Here is an 18414-nt window from a genome sequence, read left to right on the forward strand (position 1 = left end):
TTGAGGAAAGTATAGGACTTTGGCAGAAGAGGATGCCCTGCCCTCCTCCCCATCTCCTGCCCTGTGTATCTGAAGGCACTTAGGATGCAGCAGCAGGTTGGATCCAGGACCCGGTCCTGCTCCCTTCACCCAGCCTCACAGGACCATAGCGCTGACTAAAGTGACAGCAGGGTCAGGAGAGTTAAACCTGGACAAGGGGGGGTTGAAGTGAGGTGAGAAACCAGCCCTGCACAGCAGTGACTGCCGCCGGGCTTCATCAGGGCTCCCCACAGCAGGGGGGCTGGTGGCAGCCCTGCCAAGGGGGCAGCAGTGGGGCAGAGGGCCCCCAGAGGGGCACGCAGGCTCTGTTGTCATGCAGATGAAGGGCTGAGCACAGTTTCCGCCGCACCCTGCCTTCACCCTTCCTGTACCCCTGCAGGAAACAGCCCCACAGCTGCTCTCACCCGGGGCCGGCAGGACAGCGTCCACCAGCCCAGAGCGTAGTGGGACGAGCCCCGACGGCTCCCTGTGCCACCCGTCCGCGGAGCCCCGCAGCACGTACAACCATGCGTTGAGCCCTGCCAAGGAGAGTGGATGCCAAACCTGAATTACCAGCCCAGAGAGTGACTGTGGAACCCGGGAGCTCCTGTGATTTGCGGCAGGTTTTTCAGGTCCCCGCCTGTCACACACACTCGCAGATACTTAAGCAGTCACCCCAAGGACCTGCAGGGTTCTTGTTTTACTCACTTCTGGTCCCTGACAGCTCCAGGTAAGCACAGGCTTTGAGCTGGGGGAGCTGGGGTGGATTCACAGGTGTGGATGTTGGGGGGGGGGGGGTGATGCAGGGAGGAGCTGACCTGATCCTAGGGATGCTGGGGAGGTTGGAGCAGCATCCAGCGGGGCGGTGGTGGTGGTAAAGCTTCATGACTGGGGAAGGGAGAGAGGAATGCAGGCAGGCGGAGACCCCAGGGTGTAGGTGCTATGGGGACTTGCCTCTGCTTCAGCAGCTGCTGTGCTCTTGTTTGCTTTGTTCCTGTTGGATATTATCTTCTAAGAGGCTGAACGGGTAGTTTACAGGATGCATGACAGGTGGTTTTTCCTTATTTATGGCAGGGTCTGTTTTATTTTTAAAGCCTCCGTCCCACCTTATCCTGTGCACCATGCCGGCTGATGTTATCCACAGCCACCCCACAGCAGGAGCCCGAGCAAAACGAGGGACAGGACACAGCTCTGCAGCAGAGCAAGGGAGGGCTCGTTTGCATTGAGAACTGCTATTTTGATTTCCTGCCAGTGTCAGGAAATAGCTGCAAGCAAAAACCAGGAGCAGATGATGCCTCCAGTCGCATCCCAGCCCTGACAGCGGAGAGAGCAGTAGGGAAAGGGTCAAGAAACCCACCATCTGGGCAGGAGCTGCTCAGATTGTTTTCCAGGGTCTTCGGTGCAGTAAATCCTTAGACAGCTGCACAGCCAGCTAGCTATTGTGTCTGCTGTTCAAAAAGCAAAGCTGAGCAAACAGAGATCATGTCTTTTCTGGAAAAGTGTCTGCTTTCTGCCAGGAGAATAAATGCTGACTGCACTAGCAGCGCTGGGCAGGCTTGCTGGGAGACAGTGGGGTGTCCTCTCCCATCCCAGGCCAGAGCTAGGAGCCCTGCTAGTAACCCCAGGGTATCTCTGGGGAGCAGGGACATGGGCAGAGGGAGGTCTCTCTCCACACCACTGCTCCTACCTCACCTCTGGGTCAGGTCACTCAGGGCCTTGTCCAGCTGAGTGTTAGGGATCACCAAGAACAGAGGTGCCCCCACCTCTCTGATCCCTATTCCCACATTGGTCCTGACATACAAGACTTGTTTCCCAATATCTACTAAGATTTTCTCTTGCTGTAACTCATTCCTATCAGCCATTGCCTTTTGTGTGCTCCCTTCAAAATGGCCCTGGAGGTGCATTTAAACACCACATCAGCCACACTAAGAGCACTAAGTTGTGCACAGCAATGCTTGCTGGAGCCAAGCAACCAATGAACCCCTTGCATGCTGCAGCTAGTGGCTGCTTTCACACTGCTCCACCTAAAACCAAGACAGACAGACCCAAGTGTGAATTCCTCGAGGCTTTTTAGCTTGATGTGTAGGACAGAGCAAGTGTCACCAGTGCTGTGGTTTCACAGTGATAGTGCATCTGGCACTGTCATTTCCGCCAGGGTGAGTAGCTCTCTGCTACCAAACTCTCATCCTTGTGCCACCCAGGGGTGGCAGCAGTAGGCATGGAACTGCTCACAGGGGTAAATGATGACCACAGCTCCCCACCCTTTCTGAAAGCTGAACAGATGGTTTAGATAACTTGCACTGGAAAAGCCTTTTTTTTGTTTCACCATGCCTGCAAAAGTTTGAGCAGAAAAAAGGCAGTGAGCGGTGGTCCTTTCCAGCAGCTGAGCAGAGCAGCTATGATTCTCTCTACTTCTGCCAGGCCTAAAGAAGCGTAAGCAAGAAAATCACCTCTCCTGTACAGGGAAGAGGTCCTGTGTAGCCTGAAGGCCAGGTCCCAGGCCTGGGCTTAAGCAGGGCTCCATTTAAATAGGAGGTAGGTGAGTAGTGGTCAAGGTACAGGCAGTCAGGACATTTAGGAACTCATAGTGCCCTCAGGTCCTGTCATTTACTCACAGTTTTTAGCACCCAAGAGCTTCCAAGTGCTGGGTGCCACATGCTGCATAGTGTCACATGGCTCCTGAAGATCTCCAGGACCTCATGGAGTGATGTGGAGCTCCAGGGACACCCAGGCTTTTGAACTTTTCCTGAAAGCCATCTCACAGCCTTGAGAGGTGGGAGCAGGAGCAGAGTGGAGACAAGGAAAAACTGTCAAGTATCACATCCTATGTGCTGGGGCATCCTGAGCTGCCAGCAGGTAGAAGATACTGTGTCCTACGGGGAAGTGCCTCAGGAACCTGGAGATTATCAGAAATAAACAGCTGTGTAGATGAAACATGAAAGCTGAAGCACACATTCCCTATGCAAATCAATGCACACACATTAATGTACGTTAATGCAGCAGTCTGCAAGTGATGCTTTATGAACTGCCAGGACTTGTTGCTGCTGGTGTCCCATGAGCCAAAGGTGATGAGGAGCCCTGTGGTGACTGGGCTTTCTAGGAGAAGGGCAAATGGCTCAGTGGGGTGTTGATCAAGGAGGAGAGGAAAGAACTGTGGCCTGAGCTTGGCCTCATCTGCACTTTCGCCTCATGGGGAGTCTGGCAGCCACAGTGCTGAGAGCAGCACCTCAAGTCCAGGGGATCTCTTTCTGCCCCTGTGTCTTTTCCAGAGGTCTCCAAATGCCCAAGGCAGGTGAGCAGCATTCACCTGGCCCCCACCAGCTCACACACACAAAGGAATGGACTTTGTTGTTGTGCCTCTTCTGATACAGATGTCTCTGAATTGAGTTGACCCCAGGAAAACTCAGGCAGCTGCTGCCACATACCTGTGCTGCAACACTCTGCTGACAAGGCCAGCTCAGTTTGCAGCCCCTGGGGTTAAAGGTGGTCTTTCCCCAGTCCATCCCGGTGTGGCAGATGATGCCCTCTACCAGCCTGCTCCATCCTACTCAGAGGTGTTCTGACCTTTCATAACCACTGTGTTACAATTGGTATTTACCAAGTGACTCAAACAGACAGGGCTGTTTCACAACCAGCCCTGGTCTATTTATAAGCCCCTACTCAAATGCCAAAGGATCCTTTTATTAGACAAAGTACATTACTCAAAGCACCTCCTGCAGACAAGGCTCAGTGGGACCTTTGCTTTTTGAGGTAAAGCTGAAAGAAGAGGAGCTCTCCAGCCTCTCACGAATAGCAGAGCTGGCTCTCTGAAGCTGCAAGGCAGTTTTGGAGCTGAGCCCCAGCAGCAGCAGTGCTGTCAGCAAGTGAGAGCCCTGGGGTATTCGCTACACCCCAGGGTACTGAGTGGGCAAAGGTCAGTTATCTGTCAACCAGAAAAGCAGTTGGGTTTAAAGCCACACAGTAGGGTGCAGCATGCTGGAGGTGCCTGAGTTCCACCCCAGAACCAAAGGGAAGGGGAAGCTGGACTGCAAGGTGGAGACAAGGCAGGTCTGCAGCAAAGAGCCCAGAGGAGTTCCAAGGTGGCCAAGAACCACCTTGGCAGCATAGGAGAGGCACAGCACAGCCTCATAGAGACATGCCAGGCAACTCGGGTAGCAGGACAGCAGATCAAGAAAGGCCACATTTTTGCATCCAGCTTCTACCCGCCAACACCCCACAGCTTGGTTTCGGAAACACCAAAATGATTCAGCACCAGGGACTTCTGCATGCTTTGTGGGGACAACGCCTCACGGTGTACTTGACCGCACTGGCAGGCTCGACCCCCTGCCATGCAGAGGCAAACTTGGAGCCCTGCAGAAGAGAGGTGTGGGATTTACCCAAGGCATACCATCTTGTTTTGCTTGCGCTTTTGTGCCAAGTCTGCCAGAGATATGGGCAAAGCACAAGTGGGACAAATGTTACTTGGAGGGAGAATGTGGGCTCCTTGCTTGAGTGCCTGGGCAACAGATGTGAATGAGATACCATCCTCCAAGGACTGACCCTTCACTTACACACCAAAACCATACAAACAGTTCCTTGGTGCTCAAGAACAACATCACTGTCTATGCCCATGCCTTAAATACCATTAAATATTAGCAAACATTACATAGATAGATAAATAGATAACACTAAATATTAACATAGATAACATTAAATATTAGTAAAACCAAAGCAGCTCACCTACTCATCACCAGCTTTGTGTGGTCTGGCCATGCTGGTGGGATGAGGACCAGGACACTGCTGAGGAGGGAAAATGGGGTGATTGCTGGGTCCAGACCCACACTCCCAAAGATCCTCTGGTTTATGATTCCCTTGCACAAACTTGCCTGGTCACTGGGAAGAAGGGAAAAAAGAATAGAGAGAATCTAGGCTGGATGCCAGGCACTGTCCCCTCACCCAGAGCATAAGTAGTGCTTTTTTCAATTAATGTCTTTAAATTAACCCCTTCAACAAGCCCGCTGCTGTGACATCACTCCCAAGCGACGCCCAGGCCTAAATACGGTCGTAAACAGGAATCGTCCCCACGGGAGTCACACTGGCTATAAATACAGCAAGAGGGGAGCGCTGAGCAGAGGACGGGCTGCAGTTCCCCACCAGCTAAGGATGGTGAGACAGCTCAGCTGGGCAGTGGTGGTGTGTGGTCACCATGGTGGGGAAATTGTGTGTGTGTCCCAGGACGTGCTGGGGGCCTGGAGCTCCTGGCTGAGCTCCCTGGCATGCCTTTGGGAAGGGAGCTGTGCCCTGCCATGGCAAGCAGGGAGATAGTGGGGATAGGGATGGCAAACCTGGGGCTCAGCAAATGAGCTTGGTGTCACCCTGGGCAATGACACTGGCCCCTCTCCGCAGCGCCTGGCCCCATAGCCCTACCCAAGGAGGAGATGGCCACAGAGAAGCCAGTGACTCCCACTGAGGAGCAGCTGGAGATCCTGGAGTACAACTTCTGCAAGGTGAACAAACACCCTGACCCCACCACGCTGTGCCTCATTGCGGCCGAGACTGGGCTCTCCGAGGAGCAGACCCTGGTGAGTGCGTGCCCTTTGCCCCTACTTTGGCCCCAGCTCTGCCCCCCCTGCATGCCTCTGTATCCCACAGACTTCCCCCACATCTCCTGCTTGTCCTATCTCCAGCTCTCTGTCATACTCCCTGCACCCTTCTATTCACCTACATGATTCTTCCTGCACTTCCTGCACCTCTCATGCTTCCCAACTCTCCTGCACTCCTCTGTGCCCCATATGCACCCTATTTCACTCCCTGCACCATTCTGCACCCTGCATACTCCTTACTGCACCCCACACCATCCCCACAAGTCTTCTCTGCATCTCTGCAACCTCCAGTGCACCCCTAACCCCACACTGCACCCACAGAACTCTACTGTACCGCCACCTCTCCCTGCACCCCACATGTTCCTGCCCCTGCATCCCCAAAGCCCCTTCCCCTGTAATCACAGCCCCTTCATTCCCAGCCATGGCATCCCACTGGGATCTGTGCTCCCCTCACACACCCAGGAGCACCATCCCTATCCTGGGCTTGGATACCAGGCTAGCAATTCCCACAGCCAGAACAAGGGCACACCCTGAGGGTCACTGGCTGGCTGTGAACCCCTGAATATACAAGCCACATGTGCTGTCCTTTCCTTTCAACCTATTTCTAATAGTCTTGGGTACCCAAACCGCTGCTGGCTTTGCTGTCTGAAGAAAATAGTTATTTTACAACAGACAGATAAAACTGCTGCAGGATGTGCTGAGGGACATGCTCAGGCTGTGCACACTCCCCCTCACTGCAGTTTGCCACTTTAGTGTTCCCAAGCCTGCATGTCAGGCAAGTCTGTCAACCTTTTGAGGAGACACAGAGGCTTCCAAATGTCCCTTCACAGGGACAGGCTGCCACTGCCTCAGACTTACAATGAGTTCTGTGCTCCATTTGACTACCTGCAGGCTATCCTGGGCTTCAGAAACAAATGGCTCCTACACAATTCCTTCAGGTTGCAGTGCAGCCAGTTTAAATGCAGGTATTTTATAAGCTACTAGACCCATAGCAGCATTGATGGGTATAGAAAGGAAATTCAACTCACTGAAAAGCTAGCAGCAGAGAGCTGCCAAGCCTGGCTCTATCTGGGCAAAGACAAAGGGATATGAGAGCTGAGCAGGCAATGCCAGTACTTAGCCTGTCCCAGGGAAGGATGCTGGTACAACATCCATTACCCATGATAGCCCTTGGCTGGAGTGGAAAAGGAGACCCCTCCTTTACTGTGCTTTAATGACAGACAGGTACCACTGCTTATTTGAGGCCGCACCCTTGAAATACCTTTTCCTCCTTAGAAATGGCACTGCTCCCTTTCTCTTTTTCTTAAAGCAAGTTGTAAACATAGGCCAGATATGCCCAGGACACATCCAGAGAAGTCTTAAAAATCTTCCCTGATAGCCATCTTTTTCCACAAATCCAGGGTGCTCCTAGGGATCTGAAGATGAAGGACATATTAATGACAGGATCAAGACTGGGATGGTGAGCTGTGAAGTGCTTGTATTGCATATAACACAGAGAATTATCACTGTTGTCATCTGGAGTGCTTTATTGGCTAGATATAGCAGCCATTTTAATAAAAAAATCAGTAAAAATGAGATGCAAAGAGGTGGTGAGTCAACGGGAGATGATGGTTGAGGGCAGGAAGTGAAATTTTTGGGAAGAGGCGAGGCAAGCAATCATCTGACTGGATGCAGTCCAAGGCAGTGCTGGTGCAAGAGCCACTTTGTAGAGAGCATCGTGGTTGTGTCATTACGAACCACAATAGCTTCAGAAATAGCCATGAACAAATATAGCAACAGAGTGAACAGCAACAAAGCAAATCACAGGCGCATTCCCAAACAAAAGGCTGAGCTGTGCTTCCGGGACATGAGTTATCTCTCTCTTCTTACGCAGGTAGCGTGGCTTTATCCAGCTGCATTTTAGCTAACATTCAAAATTGCAGCTGTGTTCAAGTGGCATCAGCAGCTCTGGGAGTTGGCCTAGGGATGCTAAGCTACTGCACGGTAAGATAGCCATGCACATTGCTTGAAGACTAAGATCACTGTAACCCATTTTTTAAATTTATTCGATCTTAAATTTGCTGAGAGCCACTGCATTGTCCCTGTCATCCTTTCTGATGCAGGTCAGCTTGTGATTCCTGTCTGTTTTGGACCTGCAGTGATTGTTTCATTGCTCCAGCTGTTTAAGCAGATGCCATCCAGCAGCTCCTTAGCCAATTTCTTACTCTGTTTGCAAGAAAAACTTGGACTCACAGAAATAAAACAAGAACTTACCCATGCTGTCAAGGTCTGAAGTGAGCAAGAGAAATGAGTTTGAAAGCAGTGAACACACCAGTAACAAGACCATTCATTCAGTCAGAAGCAGCTCTCTTGATGCCTGTACTGCCTAGAAACAGTGCAGCACCTTGCTTCAGATAGCAGAACCATGAGTTTCCCTCACCTGGTCCCATGTACTGACCACATCTGCACCTTTAGCAAGGTTATTCAGAGGTTCACTCAGCCCAGTGCACTCAATCTCTTTCTCTTTTCTTTCCTCCAGAAATGGTTCAAGCAGCGCCTGGCAGAGTGGAGGAAGTCTGAAGGGCTGCCCTCACAAAGCGGATCTGTCAGGGACTAGAGGACGCTGCTCCAACCCCCAAGGCTGCAGATAATGATGGTGAAGCTCTTCAGAGTGGGTTTCCTTGGAGTTCTTCTGTTGCAATAGGTTTTGAGATACAAAGTAATACCCTGCTATTTAACATAAGTTTTATTTAAAGTGTACATAACCAGGAAAAAGTATTATATATATGTGTGTGTATACAGCTTCCGATGGCTGCATAACCTATCTAGTGATTCCCACCCATTAATAATGCCCTTGTGCCAGGCTTACAGAAAAGCTGCCATGAAAGGTTCAAACATAGAAGGGGAGGGAAAGATTTATTTTGCTTATGCTCCCCAAAGGCAAAGTATACATTCTAGCTTTAATATGCACACCATCCAGAGAGGGGGGCACCTGGAAAACAGATGTGTTGCTCAGATGATCTTAGTTAGCTCAAGATGCTGAGTCAGCTCTGGATATCAGCAAACTGAGTACCTACACAGTCATCAGACCAAGGCAAGCCTCTCTTGAATGTATTTCTCACACTGCTGTTAAAGGTCATCAAAGGGAAAGAATTGGCGTTTTGGTTTTTGGGGTGTTTTTTTTCCAATGCATTAATAAAAAAAACAGAGTTTTTTGATGAGAGGAGCTGTGTTACGTCCCTGCTTGTGCTCCTTGCCCCGATGGCAGGAGACAGACTTCTTCCTCTGGGAGAGCAACATTTCTCCAAAGACAGCCTCAGTGGGCATTGTGGGGTATCCCTCTTGCCACAGGGATAGCACACCGACATGGGCAACCTCCATGGGTCCACCCATGGCAGCCCACACAGCCTCATCCCTGAGGTGGCAGAGGCTGGTAGCACTGGGATTCCCCCATGGGTGGGGGCATCAGACTTCACCCTCCATCTGGCCATTTTAAAGCTTAAGGGATGCAGTTGCACTCAGGCTTTTGCAGAGAACCCAAACTCTGGTACATTGACCTGGTACAGGACAATGCATGGGATAAAAAATAACCAGCACAGTTGCTCAGTGACCTTACCTTGTTCAAAAGGGTTCAAAAATCCTCTGCTTAGTGGATTATTGAATCAATTACTGGATCCTCTGAATAATCCTCTTGTGGTTTGTGGTGACCTGCCTCTATTCCTTTGGAAGGAGAATCGGCTTAACACAGGGAAGATCAAGATACACTGCCAGTGAAACCGCCACATGCTTTGTTTTATAACTTTTGTCCCTCCATTATTCTGCCTAGGGTTACACAACCAAGTATCTGAACCACAGACATATAACCCACCTGTGTAACTTGTACCAAAGATGCATGCAAAGCAAAAGGCTGCTTGCCCATTCTCTGACCATTCTCCAGGCATTTGAGAGAAGGGGCCCCAAACTCAAGCCAACTCAAGGTACATTCCACCCCAGCATTTCCGAAGTCTGTACTAAAGCTGCATGCCTTATCAAATCCAGCCCTGGATCTGGAATTTTGCAGCCTTTTGTGTTTCCATTTCTGTCACAACCACAAAACTTTGAGTGTCACTGAGATCTCTAAACTTTAGCAAAAGTTTTAAAAACCCCAAGGTCAGGAGTTGCACTGCATCAACGTGCTGCGTGCCGTTGGCTGTGGTTTGCCACACTTACTTATGATGTGAAAAAACAGTTACTGTGCTGGCTTCCCCCAGCAGTTGTTTCATCACTTCTTTAACTATTAGAGCTAAAAAATAAGAAGAGATATAAAATCCAGACATAATTCATCCTAGGGAGAAAGGCTTCCCACATTAGGTCAAATCCTGCTTTTTTCCCCTGGTCACTATTTTTGTGCTTATGGAATGACTGTTTTATTTAACTCCCCAGATTAGCTCAGTAAAAGTGGCAGCTTGTAAGAAGTGTTCTTGGTGGGTGCTGCTGTGTTCAAGTAGGTTTTCCAGTCACAGCACAGCCTGAACAGAGTGATGTTCCAATAGGGACACCTGGCACGAGCAGAGGGCTGTGCTTCTGAGGGAGCTCAGCGCTTAATCGGACAAGCCAGTTCCTTGATCCGAGCAGAACAAATTGCCTTCTTAGCAGACTCCTTCACGGCAAAGGCATTTGGGTTGAATTGAGTCAAGTTCATAGGAAGCCTGGGGGAGTAAGGACAGAGACGGTCAATTCCAACTGGAGCAGAGCCAGCTGTCAAAGCTGGCTGCCAGTTGACACACCTCCACCTGCTCCCTGCCCCGTCCTGGGCGGACAAAAGCAGTCATGCCTCGGCTGCTGTCACCAGGACGCTAGTGAGAGCGGATGCCCCATCTCTCACTGCAGCTGCCACAGCCACTACCACCAGGCATTCCCTCCCTCTCTGTGAAACACCATACCCAACACTTCCTGCAGTCCAGGCTGAGGCCAGCTGTATCATGCTGGGCAGCATGAATTTGCTACACTGCGCCATGTGTCAGCTGGTTGCTTTTTGTAATTGCGGCTAATAATTACAAAGTCCCAGCCAATAGCTCCTACTGGAATTAGAAAGCTCCTATTTCCCCTCTTTTGATTCTTCTTCCACCTCAAAAATGCTGTTTAAACCACAGCCCATGTAGCAGTAACACACCCAGCCATACAAAACCCATACATTTTGGAAGTGAAAAAGCAGTGGCTTAATCACACTCCATAAATCCAAATCAACAAGGTACCATGGCCTGCATGAAATGGGCTGACAGCTGATCATTTCTGCATAGGAGGGAAGCAGCACCTACCTTTTGCAAGGCTGGGCCAGTTCCACAAGCCTTGGTGTAGCCACTGCCTGCTTTGCAGCCTTTGTCACTGACCATGCAGCATCCCGCATAGGCATATAATCAGGATGCAATCTTTTTGCCATAGCCAGCTCCAGGATTCGAGGGCTAGCAACTGCCTCCTGAGCAAACTTGGAAACCTGTGGAAGAATGGGGAGGAAGGTCCCTACAGATATGTTTCTGGCATTCGATGGTGACCAGCCTGCAACTCAGTGTACCCAGGTTCACAGCTACTGACCACACACAGGTGGAACATGATCCTGTCCATGCTCTGGACGGAGGACAAGTCCTGCTCTCCAGCCCCAGAAGCAGCTACATCAGCGTCACGGACAGCAGCACATCCAGGGCTGCCATGAAGAGAGCCCCAGTGACTGAGCCCCTGTACTCTCCCCTCTGCCCAGCATCCCTGCCATGCACAGCCCCAGGTGATGCTGCCTTACCGGGCGAATGGCAGATTCAAAAGGGCCGTACTCATAGCAGCAGGTCACCTTCTTGACCCAGGGCTCTGCCAGCTGCTGTATCCGTGAGGATGCTCTGGCCAAGGCTGCAGCATTTGTAACCTGTGTTGGCACCTGCATGGGTTCAGAATGGGGGAGGGATGTGCAGACACACAGCTTGTCCACAGCAGCTCAGAGGGACACACTCCCTTCTCCAAAGGGATAAGCACCCAGCACTCTTCCTCTGCAGACATGGTTACAAGAAGACGCACTCTCACTTTCTCAACATGCATTAGTTTTCTTTCACCTGAACTGGAAGGTAATTTTGGCACTATTGGGATTTGTACATCTTATCCAGTATTACTTTTTTCCCCAGCTGTCACCCACTCATAGGCAGGAGAGGAATGTCTGTAACCAGAGCCTCTGCAGCCAGGTGAGAGCGCAGAGAGATTTCTTCCAGAGTGATGTTTTTCATATTTGTCTTCCTGGCTGAATCAAATAATTTCCCCTCCTAAGGAGAAACACTCAGATTTCAGGGTAAAAATGCTGGTGCAGTTAACTGCATTCCTACAGCAAAAGTGATTACTGCTCCAGCATGGGACATCTTCCCTATTTTTCACAGGGTTACTGATGCCAAGTCCTGCTCCAGCAGAGCCCCCCTTATGTCCCAGCCCAGAGACTTCATCCAGAAAATTTAGCCTTTGCCATGGAATGAGTGTAATCTGAGATTGCCCTTTCACCCCTGCCAAAGCAATGACTCGCCTAAAATGAGCAAGTTCAGAAATATGTCTCTAAATCAGGCTAATCTGGTAAAACACTGTTAAAATCTATATATTGTTTGCAGGCTCATGCACCCTATATACACAGCACAACTGCTCAACTGAAAACAGAACAGTATTCCCTAGGAGCTGAACAGGCCGTTCCCATCAGGTTTCTCCACTTTCCCAGGCTGCTTTATCAGGGGATATGCAGCCCAGATGCCTTCCTTGGCTCTCCTACTATTCTAGGCTGCTCCAGCCTGGCTGTTCTCTGTCCCTCAGCAGTGAGATTTTCAAAGACAGCATCTCATTCCAAAAAGGCAATTTCTCTCAGCATCACAAACCCCAGCAGAACCACAGTTTCTCCCCGGCATAGCACATGCTGGGCACATCCAGGGGCAGGATACAGGGTTTAAAAACTCAGGACAGTTTTCTGCATCACTGTCCCATCCAATCTCACTCAACCAGCTCCTCACCTTTTTGGCCGGCAGGAACTCTGGGTGTAGAACCTTCGGCTGGGCAAGCTCCACAATCCGTGGGGAGGCCTTACAGCTCAGTGCCGCCGGTGACACAGGCCATTCAGGGGACGTGCGAGGTCTAGAAGCAGAGAGTCACAGCACCACCACTCATGGATATTTCCCCACACTGGTTAAACCAGGCAGCAGCAGGGATGTTTAAGTCTCACATTTGCTGCACTAGAAGGAAGCTTTGTCTTGTGGCTATTTCCAGTGCAGAACCCACACATACTACGACAAAGACCAGATGTCCTAATGTCAGCAGAGTCCCTGCTCTGCATTTTGCCCTCTGTTATACCCATCCTCTGTTCCTGTATTTGTTACTTTAAGGCTGGACTAATGCTGTAAGACCCAAGGGCCTTCCTATAGAACCCTACAGTCTTTCTGTCCTCTCACCTTTGCAGCAGGTAAGCAGCCTGGTATTGTTTAGGTTCAGCCAACTTCATCAGCCGATCAGAAGGGAAGCGAAAATCCACTGGTGAGGGATGCTCCCAGATTGTTGATTCCCGTCCACGGCCATACAAGCAGAGGGGCCTGAAGGAACAGCACAGAAAAGTTAGTAAACTGACAGAGAACTTGGTTCTGGTAGATGGCATCCTAAGTTTGGTTAAACAACCATGCCTGTTACATGTACAAAAGATGGCACCAGTGCACATGGTAAAGCCATGAACAAACGGGCGTTTACACTTGAGATTTCCTGGTAAATGCTGTTTGCATATGCAGAGTCGTCTTTTAAGCATCCTCAGTGCATTGCTTTCAAAGTCTAGGCCTTTCCCCAGCCCATTACTCCACAACACAAACCCAGCAGCATCTCTTGTTCAGGTCTGACAATTTAGAAACCACTTTGTTGCAATGGGTTAATAGCCATTGCAGCTCCTTTCATCTTGGGATCTCCCCACACTTGCCTAGTGCATGCTCATCCAGCTTTCCTTCAGCCACAACCATTGAAGATGCCTGTCATCCCCAGAGAAGAGGTGAGCAAAAAGGCAGGAAGGGCTGTCAGGTAGACACCATTAGTCAGAGGCAGAAGATCTCAGGAGGATGAAGGCCCTTGAACTGATGACAGTGGCAGAGGAGAGAATAATACAGACACACATGCCTTGACATCACTCCAGGTAGAGGAAAGCCAGGAGTACAACACAGTTTAATACGCATTCTTCTTGCTCAGACTTCTTACAGACTAGCAACCACCATCTTGTCTCCAAAAGAGCTTCATTCCCTCCAGCCAAGCTACAGAAGATACAGATCAGCTGCTTCAAGTAATGCAGCATCACCCAGCACCACCAAAGCTTACATTTTTCACATTGTTCTTCACTCCTATAACCCAAACATGGACTAGTTTTTTTACCATGTAGTGACAGCAGAGTTTTAATTCAAGGCAAGAGACCTCGATTTCTACCAGCCAGCAAGATGCTACAAGATTTCTCTGTTCATAGCACTTCCTAACCTTTAGCCTCAAGATTTAGGCCAAGTTCCAAGAGGATGCAGGGGATCACTAATTGTGCCCAGGTGCCTGGCTGGGCTGCATCAGCCCCAGCACAGACAGGGAACCCTCTAGGGACAGACAGTCCCTCTGTACACACAGGTGTGATACAGACGTTTCCATTAAAGCATGCATACATGCACATGATGTCTCTGCTTCCATGCCAAAGCAGAGCTGTTGACTGGGGGTTTTGTTACAGCAGAGGAATATGTTCCCAAGTGCTTGGAAACTGAGATCAAGGCTGGCTCTTACGGCAGTTGATCCAAACCCAGAGCAACCACCACATGTTGGAGAGGCCCTTTTCACAGCCAGGAAGCAGGTACAAGGAAATAAAAGGGCACCAAAACTCAGCACCCCTCAGTTCCTCCTCATTTTGGAAGTCAAGCACTCAGGGTGATTATACTCCCATAGCGCTTTCTTCCCTGCTACAGATGGCCCCTGTTCCAAGCACCAGTACAGCCTGGTGGTTGTCAGTGGCATGGAAATCGCTGTGGGGCAGCAATGGCAGGAAAAGAGATGGCATCTCCCTTTCCCTGGACCTACTAAGTCCCTTTGCTTAGTCAGCACCCTCTGAGCTGCCTCCTTCCCCAGGATGTGCTATCACATCACTGACCTGTACAGGTTCTTGCCAAAATCTTGCTTGGGCTTGGCCAATTCCAGTATCCTTGCGGATGGTCTAGCTGTCATAGCACGCCGTGAAGTGGTCCATATCATCTCTTGGTTTCCCCAAACAAGCCTAGCAAGAACAGCAAGGGTGTGAAATTTTAGGAACATGCCCAAGTGTGAACTGTGCTTGATGGGGTTATCCTTCCCTGCCTGGGATGGAATACACATACAGTCCCTATGGCTACCGTCACCTGTAAAGTGCTGCTGCTGTTTCCTGAGCGCTCACTTTCTCTGGCACACTGTCCAGAGTTAGGAAATGTTACCAACTCAAAAAGAAAAAAGCCTTCAAGGGATGAGTCTGGTTTTACAACTACCAGTAGATGTGCAGAAAGGGTCATTTCATTACATCTCTGAAACCCCTGGGGGAGTTTCATGATTGCATTTTTCTTGCCTCACTGTTACCACCTAGCTATACCACAAGTATGGCAGTAAAAATAATAATAATGTTATGGTCAGGGTGTGCCATGGAAAGTGGGTGAGGTTTTGCAGCACGTTAGTGTTTACTCTCCTGTGCCCAGGGCAAATCTGGAGTTGCTCATTCCCCATTGAGAGAGAGGCCATGACGGGAGAGGGTACCAGGGTAGTCAGGACAGGGAACAGCTGGGCAATGGGTTTGTGGAACCTTTTCCAAGCACAGTGACACCCATACAGACAGTGGAGAAGAGACATTATCTTCTCAGTGGAGAAGAGACTGTTGCCCTGGCTTGTCAAGCCATAGCTTGACCACATAACGCTGACAGCAGCTCTGCTTCTAAAGCTGGACTGTGTTCTCCAGGATGCAGCAGCCTGTGACTCCAATGAGGTCCAATCTCCTTGCACCACTACGCCATCCTATCCTGCAACATCTCAGTGCAGCAACTCAGAGAGGACAGCAAAGGCAAGACTGGATCAAGCCCAGTTTTTTGATTGAAAGCAAGAAAGAGCAAGTCAAAGAGAGCCCCTCATGCACTGAACATCTCCACCTGGATTTTTGGAGCCACTCCTGCTCTTGAGAGGGAAGCAGTAGCAAGACAAAAGCAAAGGGTCTGTACTGGCTGAGGTCCCATCCATCCCCAGCCCTTGAGCAGGGCTGCATTACCTCCTTACCTGAGGTCATTTGCACAAGCTGCTTTCTTGGGTTCTGCAAGTTCCCATATCCTGTCAAAATTGCAGAAAAGGACAAACATGCCATTTAACGTACAGTTAAACCAACAAAGCACAAAGAAGCTACTGCTGTACTCAAAACCACATAACACGCTCTCGAACTCCTCTGCCTTTTCCTCCATCTCTTGCAAGAGTGCGTTTAAGGGATCTCTCTCTCCTAGTAGCTTTCCATCCATTTAATCTGGTGAACTCATCAACCCGTGGATTTTTGTGCTATTTCTTAGATTGCAGAGAGACAAATTTGCAATTCTGCCCTCATTGCAGAGTCCCTGTGGGACACTGCAGGGAGAGGGGGAAGGTATTTTCTGGTTAAAAACACAACATACAACCCCAGCAGGTAGGAGATGGATGATGTCTTCAGCCTACAGGAGACCAGATGAACAGAAACACTTCTGTGGTTTGCTCAAAGTCACCATGGAGACTTCCCACAGGGCTTTAGGAGCACAGGTGAAGCCATATTTTTTTATCGTTTTATTTCAGTCTGTTTAGCACAAGAGTCTCAGATGCTACAGAGACTCAGGAACATACATGGTCTGTGCCCGAGCAAAATCATAGTCATCATATAGTCTGGGTTGGAAGGGACCTTCAAATGTCACCTAGTCCAACCCCCCTGCAATGAACAGGGACATGTTCAACTAGGTTAGGTTGCTCAGAACTACATCCAGCCTGGCCTTGAATGCCAGCTATGGAAGTGCCTCATCATGGAAAAAAACACAGAAAGTGAAAGCCTGAGGCATTGCTTCTCTTGCTTAGTACCATCTGGCAATAAGGCAGCATAGAGCTAGAGAGGAGTGGGGACACAGAGAGAAGTGTTTGCTGACAGAAAACAGTCTGCATTGTGGGGACTCATCTGTGGTTCCTCTGATGAGGCTGATACCCCTTCCTGAGATGCCAAGCCCCAGCAAACGTTTGCCAGAGACCTCAGAACCACAGAGACCCTTGCAATGGCAGGCTGCTGTTAGAGCATCACATGCCTGCTGATTTATCTCCCTGTCATGCTTAATAGACGGTCACAGCACTGCAAACAAGGGACCCCACAGAGGAAACTGCCTGTAGGACTTTGGCCCCCTGCCGCCGGTTCAAGACAGGACATGCTCAGGACAGCAGCCCTCATGTCAGGAGCTAAAATCAATTTTCAGCTGTCCATTCCTAAGCAGCTCCCCAGAGTCTTTTCCAAAGGTGCGAGGAGGTGAAGGATTACCACACAGATTTCCCCCCAGCCTAGCTACATTGCAGAGCTAGCACTATCCCTGCAGGCAGGCTCCTCGTTTCTCCTCCAGCAATGGCACAGACCCACCACATAGGCACAGCCAAGCCCAGCACAAAGTGTACATGGCCTTACTGACCCATATGACACTGCTGTGCAAAGCTTGCATCATGACCCAGCCAAGGAACAAGTCACACGTACATCCAGACCAGGTCTCTCAATTCATTTGGCAATTGTCTAGTATATTGGGGTTTTCCAATTACAAAAAAAAAAAAGCTATTATTTTCTACTCTTTTATCATGGCAAAAGCTCTGGACACACAGGCATCCTCGCACAGGATGCACCTGCAGCAGTTCTGCAACTTGGCTGATAAAGGGACTGCCCTTGCTCTTTGGTCCCGCTCCTGCTTTCCAGCAGGGAAAAAAAGGCTTTGCTGCAGGCAGGCATAGAAACACCTCCCCTCCATGCCTGAGCTCACATGGACTAACTGCTCAGCCATCAGACCCATCAGATGTTGTTGGTCATGAGAAGCAGGCGGAACAGCAAACCCAGGCATCGTTTCCTCTGCATGTTTATCACAGTGTCATCTGAGATACTGACTTGCTGCCTGGTGTAAACCCCCGACCCAGCCCTCCCCGAGAGACACAGGGCTTGGCCTGGATGCTCAGCCAGGAGGTCAGGTCTGAGGGGTTCTTACCTGTCATGGGAGCATGCGGACAGGTAACAAGGAACTGCAAAGACAAGAAGAGGTGAATTTAAAAGCTTGGTAACACCCGCAGCTTGGACTGCCTGCTCTTCAATGTTAAACAATTGCAGGGTGGGTGCAGTCTCTGCATCTTCTCAGGATAGACTCCCTGACAGCTATTTGTAAGGCTTTTCCCTGGTACCTTCCCGGGCAGCTGCACAGCAATGCATTTGCACGCGAAGCGTTCCTCACCCAGCGGATGGGGAGTCTGGGAGCACCGCGTCTCCTCATCAGCATCCTCCTCTTGGGATGAGCAACAGGTACTGCTGACCCGCAGGCTGTCCCCAGCTCACCCCTTACCACTGCCCTCAGCCTGGGGGGCCTCGGTGGGCAGCGGCTGTATTAAACTGGGACTCTGCAGCAGCACAGAACAAGCCGCCATGCTTTGAAAGCGGGGACAGGAAAACAACAGACGCGGTGGGGAAGCCAGGCTCGGTTTCGAGGCTCCACCTGCGCGGTGGCAGCAACGGCCGGGCTGGCATGGCGCTGCCCAGCAGACGCTCCGGTGGCGCTGTGGAGCCAGGGCCCCGCCGCTCCCGCCCTCCCTC

The 18414-nt window shown here is 50.3% G+C and overlaps 2 protein-coding genes across 5 annotated transcripts; one reads left to right on the top strand and one right to left on the bottom strand.

The window, feature by feature from the left end:
* The first annotated feature begins 236 nt into the window (after window positions 1-236).
* On the top strand, window positions 237-8802 carry HOPX (HOP homeobox). 4 transcript variants are annotated; one of them, XM_062637568.1, is made up of 3 exons: window positions 237-748; window positions 5404-5579; window positions 8119-8802. In XM_062637568.1, exons 2-3 carry the CDS (start codon window positions 5436-5438, stop codon window positions 8194-8196), a joined length of 222 nt encoding a protein of 73 aa, XP_062493552.1. In that variant the 5' UTR covers window positions 237-748; window positions 5404-5435; the 3' UTR covers window positions 8197-8802. The 4 variants fall into 4 exon arrangements, with proteins under 4 accessions (XP_062493552.1, XP_062493554.1, XP_062493553.1 ...); XM_062637570.1 differs by lacking the exon at window positions 237-748 and adding an exon at window positions 5049-5163; XM_062637569.1 differs by lacking the exon at window positions 237-748 and adding an exon at window positions 5069-5184.
* Window positions 7109-17952, bottom strand: SPMAP2L (sperm microtubule associated protein 2 like). The gene is made up of 8 exons (XM_062637567.1): window positions 17819-17952; window positions 15858-15908; window positions 14719-14841; window positions 13019-13156; window positions 12584-12704; window positions 11353-11484; window positions 10877-11052; window positions 7109-10267 (listed from the first exon to the last, which is right to left on the bottom strand). The coding sequence occupies exons 3-8, from the start codon at window positions 14817-14819 to the stop codon at window positions 10153-10155; spliced, it is 783 nt and encodes a 260-aa protein (XP_062493551.1). The 5' UTR covers window positions 14820-14841; window positions 15858-15908; window positions 17819-17952; the 3' UTR covers window positions 7109-10152.
* Between the last annotated feature and the right edge of the window lie 462 nt (window positions 17953-18414).

The sequence above is a fragment of the Pezoporus occidentalis genome, unplaced genomic scaffold (genome assembly GCF_034315485.1).
Source record: "Pezoporus occidentalis ecotype Australia unplaced genomic scaffold, CSIRO_AGI_Poc_V1 ctg53, whole genome shotgun sequence".
NCBI classification, from domain to species: domain Eukaryota; kingdom Metazoa; phylum Chordata; class Aves; order Psittaciformes; family Psittacidae; genus Pezoporus; species Pezoporus occidentalis.

Coding starts and splice junctions, on each gene's coding strand:
- HOPX (XM_062637568.1), top strand. CDS start 5,436: ATGGCCACAGAGAAGCCAGTGACTCCCACTGAGGAGCAGCTGGAGATC. Junction 5,580..8,118: donor TCTCCGAGGAGCAGACCCTG/GTGAGTGCGTGC, acceptor TCTTTCCTCCAG/AAATGGTTCAAGCAGCGCCT.
- SPMAP2L (XM_062637567.1), bottom strand. CDS start 14,819: ATGATATGGACCACTTCACGGCGTGCTATGACAGCTAGACCATCCGCA. Junction 13,157..14,718: donor TTTGGCAAGAACCTGTACAG/GTCAGTGATGTG, acceptor CTGTTCCTTCAG/GCCCCTCTGCTTGTATGGCC. Junction 10,268..10,876: donor CTGGCCCAGCCTTGCAAAAG/GTAGGTGCTGCT, acceptor TTACTCCCCCAG/GCTTCCTATGAACTTGACTC.